The sequence below is a fragment of the Mustelus asterias genome, chromosome 11 (genome assembly GCF_964213995.1).
Source record: "Mustelus asterias chromosome 11, sMusAst1.hap1.1, whole genome shotgun sequence".
Taxonomy (NCBI): Eukaryota; Metazoa; Chordata; class Chondrichthyes; order Carcharhiniformes; family Triakidae; genus Mustelus; species Mustelus asterias.
The window spans coordinates 44444509-44465240 of NC_135811.1; the positions used below are offsets into that span (position 1 = coordinate 44444509).

Here is a 20732-nt window from a genome sequence, read left to right on the forward strand (position 1 = left end):
GGATCTGTGGACCTGTACTCCCAGATCTCTCTGTGTGTCTATACTCCTGATGGTTCTGCCATTTATTTCATAGCTCCCACCTGAATTGGATCTACAAAAATGCATTATCTTGCATTTGTCCAGATTAAATTCCATCTGCCATTTCTCCGCCCAATTTTCCAGCCTATCTATATCCTGCTGTATTCTCTGACAATCTTCATCACTATCTGCAACCCCAGCACTCTTAGTATCATCGTAAACTTGCTAATCAGACCAGATACGTTTTCTTCCAAGTCATTTATATATATTACAAACAACCCTTGTTGAGCTGCTGCAATGCATCATATAAATGGCACCCACTGCTGCCAGTGTATGTCAGTGGCCGAAGGAGTGAATGTTTCAGGTAGTTGTTAGGTTGCCAATCAAGCAACTGCTTTGTCTTTCAGGGGACCAGCACAGGCACGACAGGCTGAATAGCCTCCCTATATGTTGTAACCATTCTATGATTCTATGATCCGATGGGATGGCTTTGTTAACAGCATCCACCCAATTATTTCCTGTGCATGACCAAGTGACCCAATTTACTAGATTTAGATTGTTAAATCTACCTTTTCTGACTAAAAGTACATTAAAACGTTATGGGGTTTTTTAATGGAAGTCAGTGTCCTTCCAAGCAACCAAGGATTCAAGGTGTTTAATATAAAAGCAGAATAATAGTGCAGTTGCTAGAAACCTAAATAAGATTAATTAAACCTTTCAGCTCCACATGGAGGTTCAGGTCAGAATTTTTAAGTTATCAATCTCTACTGGAATTAATTGTCTTTGCTTGATAAAAGTTGGTGACCCTTTCGAAAGTCAATGGGACTCGCACTGATTCTTTAGCTGGTAGGAGGCAAACTGGATTCAGTTCTTGAGGTAGCCCAAGACCTCCACTTGATATGGAAGGCTGGCAGAAGATTTTGCCCTGCTCCCCCTACACCCTCTCCATTGGAAAATAGTTCTGTGTTTATGGAATCAATTGCCATGGAATTAGGGTCAGGCTCCCAAACAGAAATTCACCAGGATTCTGCCTGGAACTGTGGGTGCCAATTTTTTTTTTTGCATCTAACGTACACCAACTACCTTTGGCTTCAAACTTGATCGCTCTTCATTTATTAATTTCTTTAACTTCACCATCTTCTTTGGTTTAAAATACAAAACCCATGTCTACTCTATTACTGATCCAATCACTTCCACATCAAACATTTCCTCCTTCTCCCTATGCCTCCACCCCACCTGACAACTCGAAATCCCTATGATAATTTCATCATTGCTCCCATGTCTGTGAGAAGATTCCTAACATCTCCCTTATAATCCTGAACAGAATGCAAAACAAAATTGTACTTGCTACATAGCCTCTGTCTCAACAAAGACTCCAGTATACTCATCCTTTTCTCTCTAGTTTATTGATAATGATCCATCCTGTTCCTTCAAAGTCCCAAATATACCTTTCTTCACACTAGTTGTATCTGCTATTCCTCTATATTCTGTGTAGAAAGTGGAAAATCTACACCTAGGAGGTTGCACATTTGTCAGTTTCTGAGAAACTGCACTGGTCCAATGTGCTCTGACTTACAATTATTGGACTCTTAAAACCCAAGTGTGGCTTCATCTAAATATCCCTTCTTGATATGTTCTGTGTTTCCTTTTTTAACTTATTTTAATGGTGCCTGCCCCGTAGATCTTGGATTTACAGGTAGAAAAATGCATAACCATGGAATAAACTTTGAGACATTGTTATGGTTGGAAAAGCAAATGAATTCCTGAAATTCTCCCTCAGTGTACCTGAACAGGCACCGGAGTGTGGCAACTAGGGAATTTTCACAGTAACTTCATTGCAGTGTTAATGTAAGCCTACTTGTGACACTAATAAATAAACTTAACTTAACCAAAACTAAGAAATAAATCTATAAACTAAACTCAAGAAATTGTAAGAACATCAGTACCTTTTTTACATTGTTTCGGTTCGAATAAAAGCAGACTATAAGATGGAAATTATTTATTCAGATGATGTCCTTGAAAAAGCCTGATTTTCCTTGCACCTTCTTAAAACTGATAGGAGAAGCTTTGAAACAGTTATTTTATATGTCACAGTTGGTGGTGCCATGTGTGCATACATCAGAGGATTGTTTAATCAGAGGATGCTTTGGTGCTGGAGGGATGCAATCATTAAAAGATCGCACTCTGGTGATAGAAGGACTATGAATGAGTTTTCGTAGCTCTGGTAAACTATTTGAAACAATGGGTGGTTGTAAAACATGAAGTAAGAGTTGTATTTGGCAGGAAGAGAACCATAAGCAAAATCAGTTCTAAACCACTTTTAACTGGATAAATAAAGAGACAGAGAAGAAAGGAAATAAATCCTATGAGGGTTGGAGAAGCCATCCTCAGGATTTCTCATTATAGCCACACACGGTATGTTTTGAACACAGGGTTAAGGTATTTTTAAGGTCAGTTAGGGCATGGTTGTTGGTGTGATTATTTCATCAATTTGCTGGTAATAAATGAAGTAACATATTAAAGATATAACTCCCTAGAGTTGTATGAAGCTGTTTATAGGAAAGGGGTGGAATTAACCAACAATATTATTGTTCTGAGGTATATATCTGGTGTGATCGTTATACTCAAGACTTCAGGGGATGTTAAATGGTTCAGAAAAGGGTAGCAACGATTAATATAAATATTAGATTTGTTGAATCATGAAAGGAGGTAAAATAAACTCAACTCCATTAAGAAAATAAAGATTAAGGGGGAAATAGGGGAAATTATATTCCCCTGTATGATATACAGACAGTACAATGGTATATGCAAAATAATGGGCTATGATTCTCCCCGTGTCTGCTTGGGTTTCCTCCGGGTTCTCCAGTTTCCTCCCACAGTCCAAAGATGTGCGGGTTAGGTGGATTGGCCATGCTAAATTGCCCCTTAGTGTCAGGGGGACTAGCTAGGGGAAAATGCATGGGGTTACGGGGATAGGGCCTGGGTGAGATTGTGGTCAGTGCAGACTCGATGGGCTGAATGGCCTCCTTCTGCATTGTAAGATTCTATGATTACAAACCTAGAAGGGCCTATGTTAGATTTGAGCATTAAAGAATAAGATGTATATACAGCCAACAACTTCTAGAATTGTTCCTGGAGTAAATGACACTCGCTTGAAGGGAATTATCTCAATCCTTGAAGCAGCAGTAAACTTGAATTTGGAACACCTCGGATTGTAAAAGATCTTGGAGTGAACTGATTGTTTATGTTGTGTTCTTGTATTTCTATATTCCTATATTGCTGAAATGTTGCCTTTCATTCCAGGATGATTACATCGTTCCTGTGGAAAACAATGAAACTGATGATACATACATTGACCCAACAGAGAAAAGTGCACCTCCCGCTGTTGTAAAACGTAAGTTCTGAAGCTGCTCTTTGCAGCTGACAAGCTGTCAGCGAATCTGTCTTCAAGAGAAAGCCTGTCCAAGTTCCAATATGATGTAGCGTTAGAAAACTGAAAGGAAGCACGTTTACAATTGGTGCGATTATTAGATATGAAACAATGGAGCGTGAGCAGCAATAACACGCTCACCTAATGCACAGCAGCGGACTGGGACAGGAGCTTTGTCCACACACAGCAAATCTGGTCACAGCGCCTGCTGGGCAAATACAGCGAAAATATCAGCCACTCGTTGATGTTAATTGCAAAGGGAATGGGATATAAAGGTTGGCTCATTTTACCTCAGCTGTACAGGGCTCTAGTGAGATCACATCTGTACCGTTTTGATTTTCTTATTCGAAAAAGGATATAATTGCTTTAGGAGCAGTTCAGAGAATGTTCACTGGGACTCTTCCTGGATGAAGGGTTTATCACATGAAGAAAGGTTGGGCTTCTCCCCATTGGAGCTTAGAAGATTTAGTGATCTTATTGATCTTCTTAAATGGAGAAAAACTGCGGAAAGCTGCAACACAAAGAGACTTGGGGGTACTTGTACACCAAACACAGAAAGCTAGCACACAGATGCAGCAGGTAATCAGGAAGGCTAATGGAATGTTGGCCCTTATTTCAAGGGAGTTTGGAGTATAATTGTAGGGAAGTCTTGCTGTAACTGTACAAGGTACTGGTGAGACCACCTCTGGAGTACTGTGAGCAGTTTCGGTCCCCTTACTTAAAGAACAATATTATTTCATTGGAGGCAGTTCAGAGAAGATTCACTTGGATGGTCCTCAATATAGAGGGATTTCCTTATGAGGAAAGGTGAAACAGCCTTTGCAGGTCCAGCACGTATGGGATGACTAGGCCCAGGGGAACATCATCAGCAAGGGGACCAGCAGATTCCTGGGCTCCGGCATCCCTCGGAGTGCCGGTTCCCTGCGATGCCCCTGCCTCCACCTGCTGTGGATCTTTAGCTGTGAGGTGCTCCTCAGGAGTGACCCAGAAGCCTGCCTTATTATTGGACCCACCGAGGTGTGAGTATCTGCACTGTTGCCGGGTGCGAGTGACAGCTGTGACGCCTCTTCAACGGTGGGGTTGGAGGAGTCCCCCTTTGAGCTACTGGAGTCCGGTGGGTCCAAGATGTGCGAGGATGGTCCGGCCTGTTCCGCTGGCCGGCCTGCAAGAGTAGGTCATGTCCCTACAGGGGGTGTGGAGGGAACATTGATTACTCACTTCAGAAATAACAGCATATGTGTTGAGGATTCTTGCATTTCTCTGCTGCCCCCACATGAGCAGCAGCACGGGCACGCTCTTCCTCCTCCCCGGCCAGCTCGAGCACTCACTCCTTAAAATGTGTGAGGCTTCGCAACTCGGGCATCACTCCAGCTGGCTGTGCCTGCTGACGCCTGTTGTGGTTGAGTTTGTCCTGCAATGACACAGAGAGGGAGAGTCTCGTTGTGGGAGTATTAACATTTAAGATGGTGATGAGGTGTGGCAGGCATGGGCCTTGGGTGAGAGCTGGAGTGTATGGAGCATAGCAGCTACTGGGGGAACATGGTGATTGTGGGAGGGAGGGGGGAACCTGGTGCCTGGTGTTGGCAAAAGCCAAGGTAACTGAGTGAGAGAAAAGTTTGGGGGTACAAGGGGCATGCAACGGGGTCCAGTGGGGGTGGTTCACTTACCTTGCCTGAGCAAAGAAGATCATTCATCTTCTTCCGACACTGCTGCCCGTCCTCTCCTGGAGTGTGCTTGCACTGACCAGGCTGCCACTGCATCCCAGGCAGGGTGGTGACCCTGCTGGAAGGCCGTCTCCTGGAGCAGGGGTAGAGTGTGTCCCGCCTCTGCTCCACTCCACCCAGCACCCTGGTGAGGGTCCCCTCTGTAAAGCTTGGTGCTGCCTTCTTGCCTGCCATCCCCTACAGTGGTTGTGGAACAAGCATGGGGGGGGGGGCAGTTTGTATGGAGCTACCCAGTGCTTACAGCAGTTAAGTCATCATGGGGCAGGTGAATCTGAGGGAACATTGCAGGAGTGGCATGAAAATGATCACTTTTTTTTATTTCAAAAATATACTTTATTCACAAAACAAAACTCTCCAATAAAACATTGTAAAATGACAGATCCAAAAGTCATAAACAGTGCAAAAAAAGAATCATTTTTACAGTACAATACAGTGCTTATTTACAAAAACATTACATTTCGTTACATTTCATTCCTTAAAACTATATACATGTGTCAGAGTTTACTGTGTGCCGTTATTTTTCAGGTTGGCACACAGTTACGCAGGCCGAGGGTATTCTGCAGTTACCCGGCCCTCGGTCTGCCTCGGTTGAGACGCTTTACACGGTGGCCTTTCCCCATTGTGCCTTGGCGGCGGCTGCCCCAAGCTTGAGCGCGTCCCTGAGCACGTAGTCCTGGTCCTTAGAATGTGCCAGTCTGCAACACTCGGTCGAGGACAATTCTTTCAGCTGGAAGATCAGCAAGTTTCGGGCGGACCAAAGCGCGTCCTTCACCGAGTTGATGACCCTCCAGCAGCAGTTGATATTTGTCTCGGTGTGTGTCCCCGGAAACAGCCCGTAGAGCACAGAGTCCTGCGTCACCGAGCTGCCCGGGACGAACCGCGACAAATACCACTGCATCTCACTCCAGACCTTCTTTGCAAAGGCACATTCCACAAGGAGGTGTGCGACCGTCTCATCAGCCCCGCAGCCGCTTCGAGGGCAGCGTGCGGTGAGGTTGAGACCCCGGGCGTGCATAAAGGATCTGACGGGGAGTGCCCTTCTCACCACCAGCCAAGCCAGGTCTTGGTGCTTGTTTGTGAGTTCTGGTGATGAGGCATTCTGCCAAATGACATTGACAGTCCGCTCAGGGAACCATCCGACAGGATCTGCCGTCTCCTTTTCTCTCAGGGCCTCAAGGACATTACGTGCTGACCACTGCTTAATAGCCATGTGGTCAAAGGTGTGTTTCCGGAAGAATTTCTCCACGAAGGACAGGTGCTGCGGTACGGTCCAACTACTTGGAGCGTTCCACGGCAATGTGGCCAGACCCATCCTCCGCAACACTTGGGACAGGTAGAACCTCAAAACATAGTGGCACTTGTTGTTACTGTACCGAGGATCTACACACAGCTTGATGCAGCCACACACAAAGGTGGCCATCAGCATGAGGGCGGCGTTGGGAACGTTTTTCCCTCCGTTCTCTGGAGATTTGTGCATCGCCTCCCTGCGGACACGATCCATCTTTGATCTCCAGATGAACTTGAAGATGGCCCGGGTCACTGCTGCTGCGCAGGACTTGGGGAGAGGCCACACCTGCGCCACGTACAACAACACGGACAGAACCTCGCATCGGATCACAAGGTTCTTCCCAGTAATGGAGAGGGAGCGTTGCTCCCACAATCCCAATTTTTGTCTGGCTTTGGCGATGCGCTCCTCCCAGTTTTTGGCGCATGCCCCTGCCGCTCCGAACCATATCCCCAGCACCTTGAGGTAATCTGCCCTAATGGTGAAAGGGACAAAGGATGTGTCAGGCCAGTTCCCAAAGAACATGGCCTCACTCTTACCCTGGTTGACTTTGGCCCCCGAGGCCAGCTCGAACTGCTCACAGACTCGAAGAAGCCTGCGAACAGACGAGGGGTCCGAGCAAAAAACAGCCACGTCTTCCATGTACAGGGAGGCTTTGACTTGCGTCCCTCCGCTGCCCGGGATTGTAACCCCTTTGATGCCTGGGTCGCTTCTGAGGGCCTCGGCAAAGGGTTCAATGCAACACACAAAAAGGACGGAAGAGAGAGGGCAGCCCTGCCTGACTCCAGACCTGATTTGAAACATATCTGATTCCCACCCATTGATTGAAACTGCGCTACTGATGTCTGTGTAGAGCAGTTGGATCCAATTGCAGATTCCCTCCCCAAAGCCCATTTTGGAGAGCACATCCATCATGTAGCTGTGCGATATTCTGTCAAATGCCTTTTCCTGGTCTAGACTGATGAGGCAGGTGTCCACCTGTCTGTCCTGCACGTAGGCGATCGTATCCCTGAGTAGCGCGAGGCTATCAGAGATCTTCCTGCCGGGTACAGCACAGGTTTGATCAGGATGGATCACTGACCCCAGAGCAGACTTGACCCGGTTGGCGATGACCTTGGCCAGAATCTTGTAATCCACATTTAATAGTGAAATAGGTCTCCAATTTCTAATTTCTTCCCTTTCCCCCTTCTGCTTGTAGATGAGGGTAATGATGCCTTTCCTCATGGATTCTGACATGCTGCCTTCCAGAAGCATACTCTCGTATACTTCCAGGAGGTCCGGGCCCGTCAAGTCCCACAACGCGGAGTAAAACTCAGCCGGTAAGCCGTCGCTACCGGGAGTTTTACCCTTCTGAAGGGACTCGACTGCCTTTGTCAGCTCATCCAGAGCTACCGGTCTGTCCAGGCTCCCCCGCTCGCCGTCGTCCAAGACTTGCGTGATAGACGACAGGAAAGACTGGGAGGCCGTGCTGTCTGTTGGCTTCAGGTCATACAGTCCGGCATAGAAGGATTTGCAAATCCTCAGGATGTCAGACTGCGATGACCTTACAGAGCCATCTTCTTCCTTCAGGCTTGTGATCACAGAGGTTTCTCTGTGCACCTTCTGGAAGAAGAAGCGCAAGCACGTTTCGTCCTGCTCCACGGAGCGGACCCTGGACCGGAAGATAACCTTGGAGGCCTTCGAGGCAAAGAGCGAGGCTTGCTGGCTCTTCACCTCCCGGAGGTCCTCCTTGACATCCACCCCCATCGACTGCAGTTGGAGTAGCTCCTGCATGCTTTTCTGGAGTCGGGACATTTCCCCCCCGTCTCTCCCTGGCCTTCTGAACCCCTTTTCGGATAAAGAATCTCTTGATGTTGCCCTTGATGGTTTCCCACCAGAGCGATGGAGACTCAAAGAAGGGTTTCACGGTTCTCCAACCGTGGTAAACCCTCTTGAGTTCCTCGAGGTTCTCTGGGGTCAACAGTTCTACATTAAGCTTCCAGGACCCCCTGCCCACTTTCTGGTTTTCCTCCAGCTGACAGTCTGCCAGCAGGAGGCAGTGGTCAGAGAAGAACACCGGCTTGACGTCGGTGGACCTGACCGTGAGCGCGCGGGATGCAAACATGAAGTCGATCCTGGAGCAGACAGACCCGTCCGGCCGCAACCACGTGTATCTACACTGCCCTCCATCTGCTTGGTCGCTGAAGACATCAAGCAGCTTGGCATCTTTGACTGTTTCCAGCAGGGCTCTGGAATGATCACTAATTAGGCATAAGATTTGGCCTGACAACATTGCAGTGCCATGGATTGAAATCACTCCCGTTTTTCACACCAGAATCAACACCTCCCATTTTTGGGTAAGATTCACCCTATATTTTCTGAACCCTCTTTTCAATGAGTTGACATTAATCTAGTGGGATTGTTTCCTGACAAATCAATTCTGGAATGATTTTGCCACACGAAAGCAATGATAAATGGTTGTTATCTCGAAGTGGAATAGATTCCATAATTAGCATACATATAATGGAATGGAGACATGATTGGGCCTCTAAAGAAATGGAATTATGAAGTGATTAAGCTGGACATTTAGCATGGGCAAGGTCACCAGGTACAAATTCAAAAGTTTTAACTTTTGGTTAGAAACTTGGGGTTAGAAAAATGGGGGGAAATTTCAACAGTAAGGAGAAAGGGGCAGAAACCCAGGATCTCATTGGATCTCTGATCTCTTTAGGACGGGATTCTCTGATCCCATCCGTGTCCGCCCCACTACAAGTGAGAACAGAGAATTTGGCGTTCCAGCCAAAACTCCATTCACTTTCTGCGGCACCGGAGAATCTCAGCCACAACAGGAATGTTCCCTGGGGACTTGTGGCCTTTCCAGCCCAACATCGCTAGGCTAACGAGGCAGAAGAAAGCAATCCATCTTTCAGCATCTGTTCTCCGCTATAATGTCCACTTAATGTGCTCAATGTAAAGCACATTGAGCCCCAAGAATCTTGTTCTAGGGCCCCTACCTCTTAAATGGACGGTATGGTGGAGATCTCAGAGATAAACAGCGGGTCTCAAAGTAAGTTAATGAAAACATTAATCCTCAGATCTCTTCAGCTTTCTGTAGGCCATGAAGCCCTGGCTTAGCAGCCAAACCTGCACCTTCATGGCTTCTCAGGCTCTTTGCTATGCTCCAATTTGCTCCCTCTGGTGGTCTGCACAGGGACATTAAAATCAGCCAAACTATTAGTTTGGATAGCTGTACCACACTTAACGTGTGCTGGTCCAACCTGTGATAAAACAAAGGAAGCTAGGATGTATTGAAAGATCAATACTAAACCTAAATAATGTGTTAATCCTGCCAATTTTAAATCAGTAACATGACCACATCTGGAATATTACATACAATTCTGGTCACAATACAGAGAATATGTTAATATTGAAAGGATATAGAAGAAAGCAACCAGAACAATTGAGGGATTTGGTTAGAGCAGTAATTAGGCAAATTTGGCATATTCTCACAAAAAAGTAATGTTTGCACCACACAAGTGCCAGGCAATGACCATCTCCAACAAGAGAGAATCTAACCATCTCCTCTTGCCTTTCAATGGCATTCCCATTGCTGAATCTTCCATTATCAACATCCTGGAGTTACCATTGACCAGAAACTGAATTAAACCAGCCATGTAAATAATGTGGCCACTAGAGCAGGTCAGAGGCTGGGAATTCTGCAGAGTAATTCAGCTCCTGATTCCCCAAAGCCTGCTCACTATTTACAAGGTACAAGTCAGGAGTGTGATGGAATACTCTCCACTTGCTTGGATAAGTGCTGCTCCAACAATACTCAAGCGACTTGGCCACATAGAGGACAAAGCAACCCGTTTGATTGAAATCCACTCCACCACTGATGCACAGTGGCAGCAGTGTGTACCATCTACAAGATGCACTGCACCAACTCTCAAAGGCTTCTAAGGCGGCATCTTCCAAACATATGACCTTTACCACCTCGAAGACCAAGAGGAGTAGATGCATGGGAACACAGTCACTTGCAAGTTCCCATCCAAACCACTCACCATTCTGTATTGGCTTTCCTTCACTGTCGCTGGGTCAAAATCCTGGAACATCCTCCCCAACAGCACTTTGGGTGTTTCTACAGTGCATGGACTGCAGTGGTTCAAGAAGGCAGCTCTTCACCATCTTCTCTAGGGCAATTAGGGATGGGCAATAAATGCTGGCCTAGGCAGTGACACCCACATCCTGTGACAGAATAAAGAAAGGTTAAGGTGATAGGAGTGTTGTTTTAGTATTTTAAAGAGACTAGGTATTGTAGACCATGACAGATTGTTTCATATTGTCCAGAACAGTAGAACCAGAAGAAACAGCCTGTGATTGAAGGGCTGGTTAAACTAAAACATTTACATAGAATATACAATGTAGAAAGAGGCTGTTCAGCCTGTCTAAATGATGCTGGTGTCTATACTGCATACATTTCTCCTCCCATTCCATCTGTGTCACCTCTGTCTTGTATCTCTCTTGTACTGATCTAGTTTCTCAAGCTATTTGCCGCAACCACTCTCTAATGTAACGAGTTCCAATCTGTGGAAATGAGATTTTAGTGAGTGTGTGGCCAATCAATGAAATAGGCTCCTCTGAGAGATAGTGGAAGCAGTTGGTATTGATTCATCAAAAACAAATTAATAGATTTCTTTCAGAAAATAATATTTTGCAATAACGCTTATGAGTAGTTTGAGACACGACATATGGCAAGTGTATCCTGCTTGAGAGGAACAGGTGACTTTGAACCTTTGGTTCCTAAATGTTTCCACTACTGTGCTTTTTCATTCTCACATGTCTGTGTCTATTGTAGACCAATTGATGGAGATTGATTGCCAAGATTAGTCACTGACTCCATTACCACCATGCAACTACTAGGATGGTAAAAGGCAAACTTGATGGATCTTGGCCTTAATTATTTTGTCCAGGAATTCTTATGTTTCTGTGAAATAGAGGGCAGAACCTCAGCCCTGTAGGGCAGGGATATGGCCGTAAAATGCAGTGAGCCACTCAAAGGCCATTGACTTTGATGGGATTGAGAATCCCACCAAGGTGGGGGTGGGGAGGGGATAAAATTCCACCCATGAATTTGAATAAGACATAGAACTTGTACATTACTACCGTTCATATTTTGTGTTATCGGTTTTTCTTTCAAAGTAGCAACTCATGTTTAATGGCGAGTAATAACTGAAATGAAAGATTGTTGATTGAAAATTATTATTTCGTGGGACATTTTACAGACACGGGTCTGGGTTTGGGGCCTTTTTCTAAATGCAAAGTGAAACAGTTAGATTTTCTGAATTTGCTGTCCAAGAAGTAAATTGGCTTGGTAGTGTAAATCTCACCTCTGAGTTAGAAATTTGGGGAGTTAAATCTAATGCTAGAAATTCAAGCAGATGAAATGGCACCTCAGTGTAGTACTGAGGGATTACAGTTTATTTATTTATTAGTCAAAAGTAAGTTTACATTAACGCTGCAATGAAGTTACTGTGTAAATCCCCTAGTCGCCACACTCCGGCACCTATTTGGGTACTGATGCGCGATTAAATCACTCGGGAGTTGAGATTGTACCCGGGAAATAAAGGCTTTTATTACTGACAAGAATGGAGCACACTATATACAATACAATCCCAGACTAAAGGGTCACCAGGCAGTGCAGTGACCTTTATACTTCCCCAGGTAGGCGGAGCCAACTGGAGTGTACCACAGAACAATATCAACAGGTAGAACAGCCCAACCCTAACCCCAACAGTGACAACAGTAACATATCTACAAACCCCCATGGTGCTGACCATTCATGGCTCAGCACTCATAGTGGTAACCAACTATGGTTCACCACAGGTACACTGCGGGAGAATTTAGCATGGACAATACAATACAGTCCAAAGATGTGCGGGTTAGGTTGATTGGCCATGCTAAAAAAAAAATTGCCCTTAGTGTCCTGAGATGCGTAGGTTAGAGGGATTAGTGGGTAAATATGTAGTGATATGGGGGTAGGGCCTGGGTGGGATTGCGGTCGGTGCAGACTCGATGCGCCGAATGGCCTCTTTCTGTGCTGTAGGGTTTCTATGATTTCTATGATTACACCTAACCAGCACGTCATTCGGACTGTGGGAGAAAACCCATGCAAACACGGGGAGAATGTACAAATTCCGCACAGACAGTGACCCAAGCCGGGAATTGAACCCGAGTCCCTGGCGCTGTGAGACGGCGGTGCGAACCAGTGTGCCACCGTTCCGCCCCAGGTTATTAGGTGTAGTATGATTTGTACAACTGAAAATGAATGTCCAGACTGAGACCTGAAAGGAATTAATTTCAAGGAACTGAAAATGATTTTAAGAAGTGCTGATTTTCAGAAGAGAGCTTAAACCAAGACTCGGTCGATTCAGATGAGCATCAAAGATCCCCATGGCAACTTTGAATCAAAATCCCACCCGGAATTTCCACTTTGAGGACAATCAGCAATCGGGGTGCAAACTGCCAGTTTTGAGAAATGCTTTTACTCTCAAGTTTCAGCTCATAACACATTTGCATATCACCGAACACAACATTTACTATGAACGAATGCAATTGGGCAAAGATTTAGAACATAATAAGTGGGTGCTTTAAAAAACATTCCTTAAGATGTATAAGAATGATGACTTGGTGCAGTTTGATTAATACAGCTGAAAGTCTAATAGAGCCTTGAAAGGAATCCAATTTCTGGGGTGGCACACTGGCACAGTAGTTAGCACTGTTGCCTGATAGCGCCAGGGACCCGGGTTCAATTCTGGCCCTGGGTCACTGTCTGTGTGGAGTTTGCACATTCTCCCCGTGTCTGCGTGGGTTTCCTCCGGGTGCTCCGGTTTCCTCCCACAGTTACAAAGATGTGCGGGTTAGGTGGATTCGCCGTACTAAATTGCCCCTTTGTGTCAGGGGATTAGCAGGGTAAATATATGGGGTTTCGGGAATAAGGTCTGGGTGGGATTGTGGTCGGTGCAGACTCGATGGGTTGAATGGCCTCTTTCTGCACTGTAGGGATTCTATGATGCAAAGAACCGGAATGACTTTCATGATCCATGCAGAGCAGTTTATTTTACTGCTGTACAGTCATCAGTTCCTCAGTAAATTTTTTAAAAAGCTTTTTCAACTAATTTTAAAACACACCTGTTAGAGTCACCCCCATCTTTAGAACCTCCTCAAAGGTATACAAACGAGCAGAGTTAGTGACAACTGCTGGAGTTTAATTCATCCTGGGAGTATAACCAGTTCTGCATACGGGGCCAGCTTCCAGCATGATTTTTTTTTTAACTGGTGCAAAAGATCACAGAAATTTGATTTTCAGGCAAATTGTGTGAATGAAAACCAGTGCAACTGAGGAGAAACTCCAAGCCCCTTTCTTTATCCAAGTTCTATCTTTCTTTAATGGGAGGATAGCCTGAGAGTTGGGACACTACGTTCACTCAACATTTCTGGCCCATGAAAATTAATAGACAGAAATCCAGTGGGTCTCACCCAAAACAGATTCAGAACAATGGACAAAAGGAGTAGAAGTGGTATGAGGAAAAGTTTGTTCACCCAGAAAGTGGTTGAAGCCTGGAGCAAAACTTCCTGAGAGGCAGGCTCACTCGAGGTATTCAAAAGGGAATTGGATTGCTATCTGGAAGGAATGTGCAAGGTTACAGGGATAAGACAGGGGAGTGGGACTAGGTAGAATGTTCTTTCAGAGAGCCTGTGCAGACTCAATGGGCCGAATAACCACCTTGCACACTGTAAAGATCCTGTGAACCAGGCCCAAATTCCTGATCTATGCTCCTGGAGCAAGAAGCAAATTTGTGAAATCTATCAATGCGCGCAGAAGATTTATGGAATGTTTTAATTGAAAGCTTTCCATTGGATAGGAAAACGTTTCAATCTTAACCACATAGTTACTCATAAAATTGTTCATGTGTTATCAGCCCCTGTAGTGAACAGAGCAGCCAAACCATCCAAACCATCTGGCTTGTCCTCAAGTCCCAAAGCAGGATATCTTCACAGTCCAGGTATTCAATTAACTTTCTTACCAAGAAATCATTATAAATTTTGAAATATTGTTCACATTACAGAGCGGGTGTTCCAGCCTCACAACTTTTTCAAAATTGGAGATAGGATCCTCTGCCAGGGATTCTCTTGAAAGTGGAACGTAAATGTGAGGTTGTCCACTTTGTGAGCAATAATAGTGTGGTGGACTTCAGTTGTGCCTTTGTCCTGCTTGGACCACCGTTGTGTGTTTGTTATGCCTGGACACATCCCCTGCCGGCTCGGCTCCTCCCCTTGTCACCTAGTATAAAGGTGGCTGTCTCCTCTCCCTTGTTCAGTTCGGGTCGGTTACCTGTTGGGATGTGTTCCTGATTCTGTTATGAATAAAAGCCTACAGTTGTATTGGCACACAAGTAGTCTTTTGCCTAATTGATAGCACATCAAATAGGAAGACGGATTATTATTTGAATGGGTGTAAATTGAGAGAGGTGGATACTCAGCAAGATCTTGGAGTCCTCGTGCACCAGTCGCTGAAAGTAAGCACGCAGGTACAGCAGGCAGTAAAGAAGGCAAATGGTATGTTGGCCTTCATAGCAAGAGGATTTGAGTAGAAGGATAGGAATGTTTTGCTGCAATTGTATAGGGTGTTGGTGAGGCCACATCTGGAGTATTGTGTGCAGTTTTGGAGTCCTTATCTGAGGAAGGATGTCCTTGCTGTAGAGGGAGTACAGCGAAGGTTTATCAGGCTGATTCCTGGGATGGCAGGTTTGTCATATGAGCAGAGACTAAGTTGGTTAGGATTATATTAATTGGAATTTAGAAGAGTGAGAGGGGATCTCATAGAAACTGATAAAATTCTAACAGGGTTAGACAGGGTAGATTCTGAAAGAATGTTCTCAGTGGTGGGGGAGTCCAGAACTCGGGGTCATAGTTTGAGGATAAGGGGTAAACCTTTTGGAACTGAGGTGAGAAGAAATTTCTTCACCCAGAGGGTGGTGAATGTGTGGAATTCACTACCCCAGAATGTAGCTGAGGGCAAAACTTTGTCTGATTTCAAGAAATTGGATATAACTCTTGGGGCTAAAGAGATCAAGGGATATGGGCCTAAGGGGGAATCAGGATATTGAATTTGATGATCAGCCATGATCAAGATGAATGGCGGAGCAGGCTAGAAGGGCCGAATGGCCTACTCCTGCTTCTTGTTTCTATGGAAGTGTGGAATTTTATTGCAGCAGGTCAAGAACATTACATGTTGGTTGCCTTCATCCTACCTGGGAAATTGCCACATATTTTTTACTTTAGACCAACCTTGGAGGCCGTGTTATCCATCACTCCGAGAGAGATTGAAAAGCTCCCTGCAGTTTAAATTTAATTTTTAAATATCCTGGGTCCTACATCACTGCCTTTGGAACAGGTTGGACTAATGTGCACCCTTCGCATTTAATTTAGCTGTGACATAAAGGAAACATAATGCTCTGGAGAAGTTTTTAAAAATTTAATTCCTCTGTCCCTGCCCATATCTGAGTAAATGTATTAGCTGCCGGTGGGCCCAAGGAATGGAAAGGGGGGAAGGCATGTAGGAAGGCAAGAATATAGAGAAAATATATCCCTCAGCAATTTTCTGCTCCTTCCCACCACCGATCAGTGGAGTTGGGGTGAGAAGATCGGGGATCAGTGGGGGTGGGAAGGGGTTGTATTGAGTATCCCAGTGAAAAATCCAGCCCGGCAATAATTTATGTTCCAACAACAGAAATATTTGAAAAGCCCTTTGCAGCTACTGCAATTGGTGCTAAAAGTAGAAAGCGTCAGACCAAAATATTGAAGAGTTCAGAAATAACTCCTGGGCGAGGGTCTCCGGCTGTTCCTGCCAACGAGATCTTCCAGTCCCAACGATGGCGAGCTGTGGCGGCAGAGGGTACGAACAATGGGATACCCCAGAAGATGTCCCCGCCGGCCAATGGTGGGGCTTCTCTGCCACCCCAAAACACAGCACTGCAGGGGGTGGGGGAGGGGGTGGAAAATCCCACCCACTCATGTAAGTATGCAAAGTTTATCATGTTTAAATTTGTCACGAGTGAATGATGTTGGTGTTTGGGAAGTTTTACCATAATATTGGTCAGTGAAATAAGTTTTAAAATTAAAAATATAATAATTTTGACACTGCCTAAAGAAAATACAGCATGGCTGTCCTAAGATCTCACACTCTCTATCGGCTTCTGGGAGAAGACAAGATTCTTATGTGAATCATACATGTTTAGGTCAAATGTCAATTCGTTATGTTTTCATCCAGGACAACCTGCGTCTGAAACACAACAGCACACAGAAAGCTCACAATGTCATGGTAAGAAAAAAAGCAAACAATTTTTATTTTAGAATTCTACCTTCAATATACAAAGTTAAAAGCTGACACTGGGTAGAGGTACCACCATACTCCACTCCCTGCCAACTAATGAAAGAAATGTAGGGAAGGTGCAGGCAAATTGCTCAGGGGTGCAGAAACAATAGTGATAATGGGGGACTTTAAGTGTATAAAGAGCAGAGGGGGGGGGAAGAGGTTTTGAAGTTCATTTGATCAGTACTTTTTCTGCCTCAATGAGGAAGGAGATGTTGCTGGATCTGGTTCTGGGGACTGAGATGGGATAAGTGGATCAAGTGTCAGTCAGGGAACTTCTATGGAACGATGATCATTGTATCATAAGACTCAGGTTGGCCATGGAAGGGAACAAGATGGAGTAAAAATTCTTATTTGGGGGAGGGTAAATTTCAGTGGGGTGAAATTTGCCCTCGGGAAAATTGGAATCAAACGTTGGCAGGCAAACCCAACGTATAGAAACCCAACTGAATAGAAGGAGGCCATTCTGCCCATTGAGCCTGCACCGACAACAATCCCACCCAGGCCCTATCCCCATAACTCCACATAGTTACCCCGCTAATCCCTCTAACCTACGCATCCCATGTTTTCATGTGGAGGAAAGTTAGAGCAACCAAAACCAGAGCTCCCTTAATGATGAGACAGAAAGAGCAAGATGAATCATAAATAAGAGGTGAATGGAGCCAATTAGGAACCAAAAAGGGGATCCGCATGCAGAGGCTGAGGACACGGCTGATCTACTAAGTCAATACTTCGCAGCTGCCTTTACCAAGGAAGAAGTTTCTACCAAAGTCATAATGAAAGAGGAGATAGTAGAACTGGTGGATGGACTGAAAATTAATAAGGACGAGATGTTAGAAAAGCTGGCTGTATTTAAACTTGATAAGTCACTAGGACTGAATGGGATGCATCCAGGAATAATGAGAGAAGTCAGGGTGGAAATTACGGAGGCATTGCCCATTATCTTCTCCTCCTCTTGGAGAACTGCAAATGCTGCACTCTTGTTCAAAGAAGGGTGTAATGGTAAACCCAGCATGGAATCATAGAATCATGGAACACTGGTAGAGTGCTGGACAAATACTTCACATCCCAAAAGAATGAGGATGGAGACATGGAATTCAGGGAGGGAGACTACAAGGTTCATGAGCAAATTGACACAGGGAAGGATAAGGTATTGGAGATATTGTCAGGCTTAAAAGCGGACAAATCTCCAGGTCAGGATGAATTGTGTCCCAGGCTGCTATGGGAGGAAGGGGGAGATTGCAGAGGCTCTGACCCAAATGTTTAATTCCTCCCTGGGGGAGGTGCCAGAGACTGGAGAACATCTCATGTGGGTCCGCTATTTAAGAATGGTTGTAGAGATAAGCCAGAGAACTATAAACCAGTGAGTCTCACACCAGTGGTAGGGAAACTACTGGGGAAAATTCAGAAGGAGAGCATCTGTCTCTACTTGGAGAGGCAAAGCCTGATCAGGGATAGTCAACATGCCTTCGTCAGAGGGAGGCCATGCCTAAAAAAGTGATTGGATTTTCTGAGGAGGTGTGTAGATGAGGATAGTGCAGTTGATGTAGTTGATATGGATTTCAGCAAAGCCTTTGACAAGGTCCCACATGGGAGACTTATAAAGAAGGCAAATGCAGATGTGATACTGGATAAATTGATGAAGTGGGTTCTAAATTGGCTCTGTTGTAGGAGACAGTGGGTGATAACAAAAGGCTGCTTTAGTGACTGGAAGCCAGTAACCAATGGTGTTTCGCAAGGATCTGTGCTGTGTCCCCTATTATTTGTCATTTATTTAAACAACATAGATGACTATGTGGCGGGTCGAATTAGTAAATTTGCGGATGACACAAAGATTGGATGGGTGGTTAACGGTGAGGATGAGTGTCTTGGACCACAAGAAGATATAGATGGAATGGTCAAATGGACAGATGAGTGGCAGATGGAATTTAACCCTGAAAAATGTAAGATGATACACTTTGGAAGGAGTAATTTGACAAGGAAGTATTCAATACATGGCGTGAAACTAAGATCTGTGGAACAAAAGAACCTTGGTGTGTTTGTCCACAGATCTTTGAAGGTGGAAGGGCATGTTAGTAGGGTGATGAAAAAGGCATATGGGACACATGCCTTTATCAATCGAGGCATAGATTACAAAAGCAGGGAAGTCATGTTGGAGTTGTACAGAACTTTGGTGAGGTCACAGCTGGAGTACTGTGTGCAGTTCTGGTTGCCACATTATCGGAAGGATGTGATTGCACTGGAGGGGGTGCAGAGGAGATTCACCAGGATGCTATCTGGGATGGAACATTTAAATATCAGGAGAGGTTGGATAGGCTTGAGCTGTTTTCAATGGAGCAGAGAAGACTGAGGGGTGACCTGATCGAGGTGTACAAGATTATGAGGGGCATGGACAGAGTGGATAAGGAGCAGCTGTTCCCCTGAGTTAAATGGTCAGTCATGAGGGCACATAGACTCATGGTGAGGGGCAGGAGGTTTAGGGGGGGATGTGAGGAAAACCTTTTTTACCCAGAGGATGGTCTGGAATGTACTGCCTGGGAGGGTGGTAGAAGTGGGTTGCCTCACATCCTTTAAAAAGCACCTGGATGAGCACTTGGCACATCATAATATTCAGGGCGATGGGCCAGGTGCTGGTAAATGGGATTAGGTGAGAGGTCAGGTGTTTCTCACACGTCGGTGCAGGCTCGATGGGCTGAAGAGCCTCTTCTGCACTACATGATTCTATAATTCTATGAATTCTGATGGGGTATCAGAACAAAGAGACCTGGGGGGAAGTTGTACGTAAATCATTGAAGATGACAGGGCAAGTTGAGAAAGTACCGTTGGTTAAGAAGACTGATGGGATACTGAGCTTCTTAAATATAGAAATATAGAGCACAAAAACAATGAAGTCACAATGAACATTTATAAATCTCTGGTTGGCCACGGCAGGATTGTGTCAAATTCTGGCCACCACACATTAAGAAGGATGTGATGGTTTTAGTGAGAGATTTATGAGAATGGTTCCAGAGGAATAGATTGGAGACACTGGGTTGTTATCCTTACAGAAGAGAAGATTGAGAGGAGATTTGAAAGAGGGATCCAAAAATGTACAGGGCTGCAGGGTTATTGTGCGGGGACTGGAACAAGCTGAGTTGCTTGTGCAGCGGCCCAGCACAGACACAATGGGTTGAATAGCCTGGTTCTATTCTGTAAGCATTCTATGATTCTGTGATAATTCAATATTGGGGGCATTCAGTAACTAGCTAAGTCGCATTATCAATTTCGAAAATAATAATTCCTGAACTGATGAACAGACCTTTAACTACCAACTAATTATCATCTTGTTAATAAATTATTCTTGTGTTATTATGATACAAAATGAACTCTTTAAAAGTGTTGAATTGAATGAAATATAATTACTACTTTGTTTAATATTGTACTAACAATTCTTTCTGTAAATTTAATTCTAACTGACTTGGTGCCTGGCGCTGGCAGTTTATTTGGATAATCTTTGCTGAACGTTCAATTATATTCCAAATGAGCCAATCATCAGTATTATTGCATCTCTAATAGTACTTGGGAGTGTCAGTTGTTGCAATAGAAGCACTGTGCCAAAATTAGAACCAGAAAATTGGCTTTCAGCAGCATTAGTTTTGGCATTAATATAGTTACTAGTTTAGCTATGCCATCGTCGTTTTTATCCCATGGCCTTCCACTTTTCTGACCAGTCTAATATGTGATACTTTATCAAACATCTTTTGTAAGTTAACGTAACCACATCAATCACATTACCCAGTTCATTAATCCACTCTGTTAGCTCATCAAAAAAACACAGTCAAGTTAGTTAAATACGATTTGCCTTTATTTGCCTATTAGCTTTCC

General features: G+C 44.7%; 1 protein-coding gene across 13 annotated transcripts in view; it reads left to right on the plus strand.

The window, feature by feature from the left end:
* blnk (B cell linker) overlaps nucleotides 1-20732 on the plus strand; it is a 223981-nt gene that overhangs the window by 152597 nt on the left and 50652 nt on the right. For 7 of the 13 annotated variants that reach the window (XM_078223482.1, XM_078223481.1, XM_078223486.1 and 4 more), the window contains 3 exons: nucleotides 3322-3412; nucleotides 14416-14499; nucleotides 16767-16817. In XM_078223482.1, coding sequence (XP_078079608.1) covers nucleotides 3322-3412; nucleotides 14416-14499; nucleotides 16767-16817 — 226 coding nt within the window. The remainder of the gene's footprint in view (nucleotides 1-3321; nucleotides 3413-14415; nucleotides 14500-16766; nucleotides 16818-20732) is intronic. The other 6 variants (XM_078223483.1, XM_078223484.1, XM_078223492.1 and 3 more) reach the window with 1 other exon arrangement.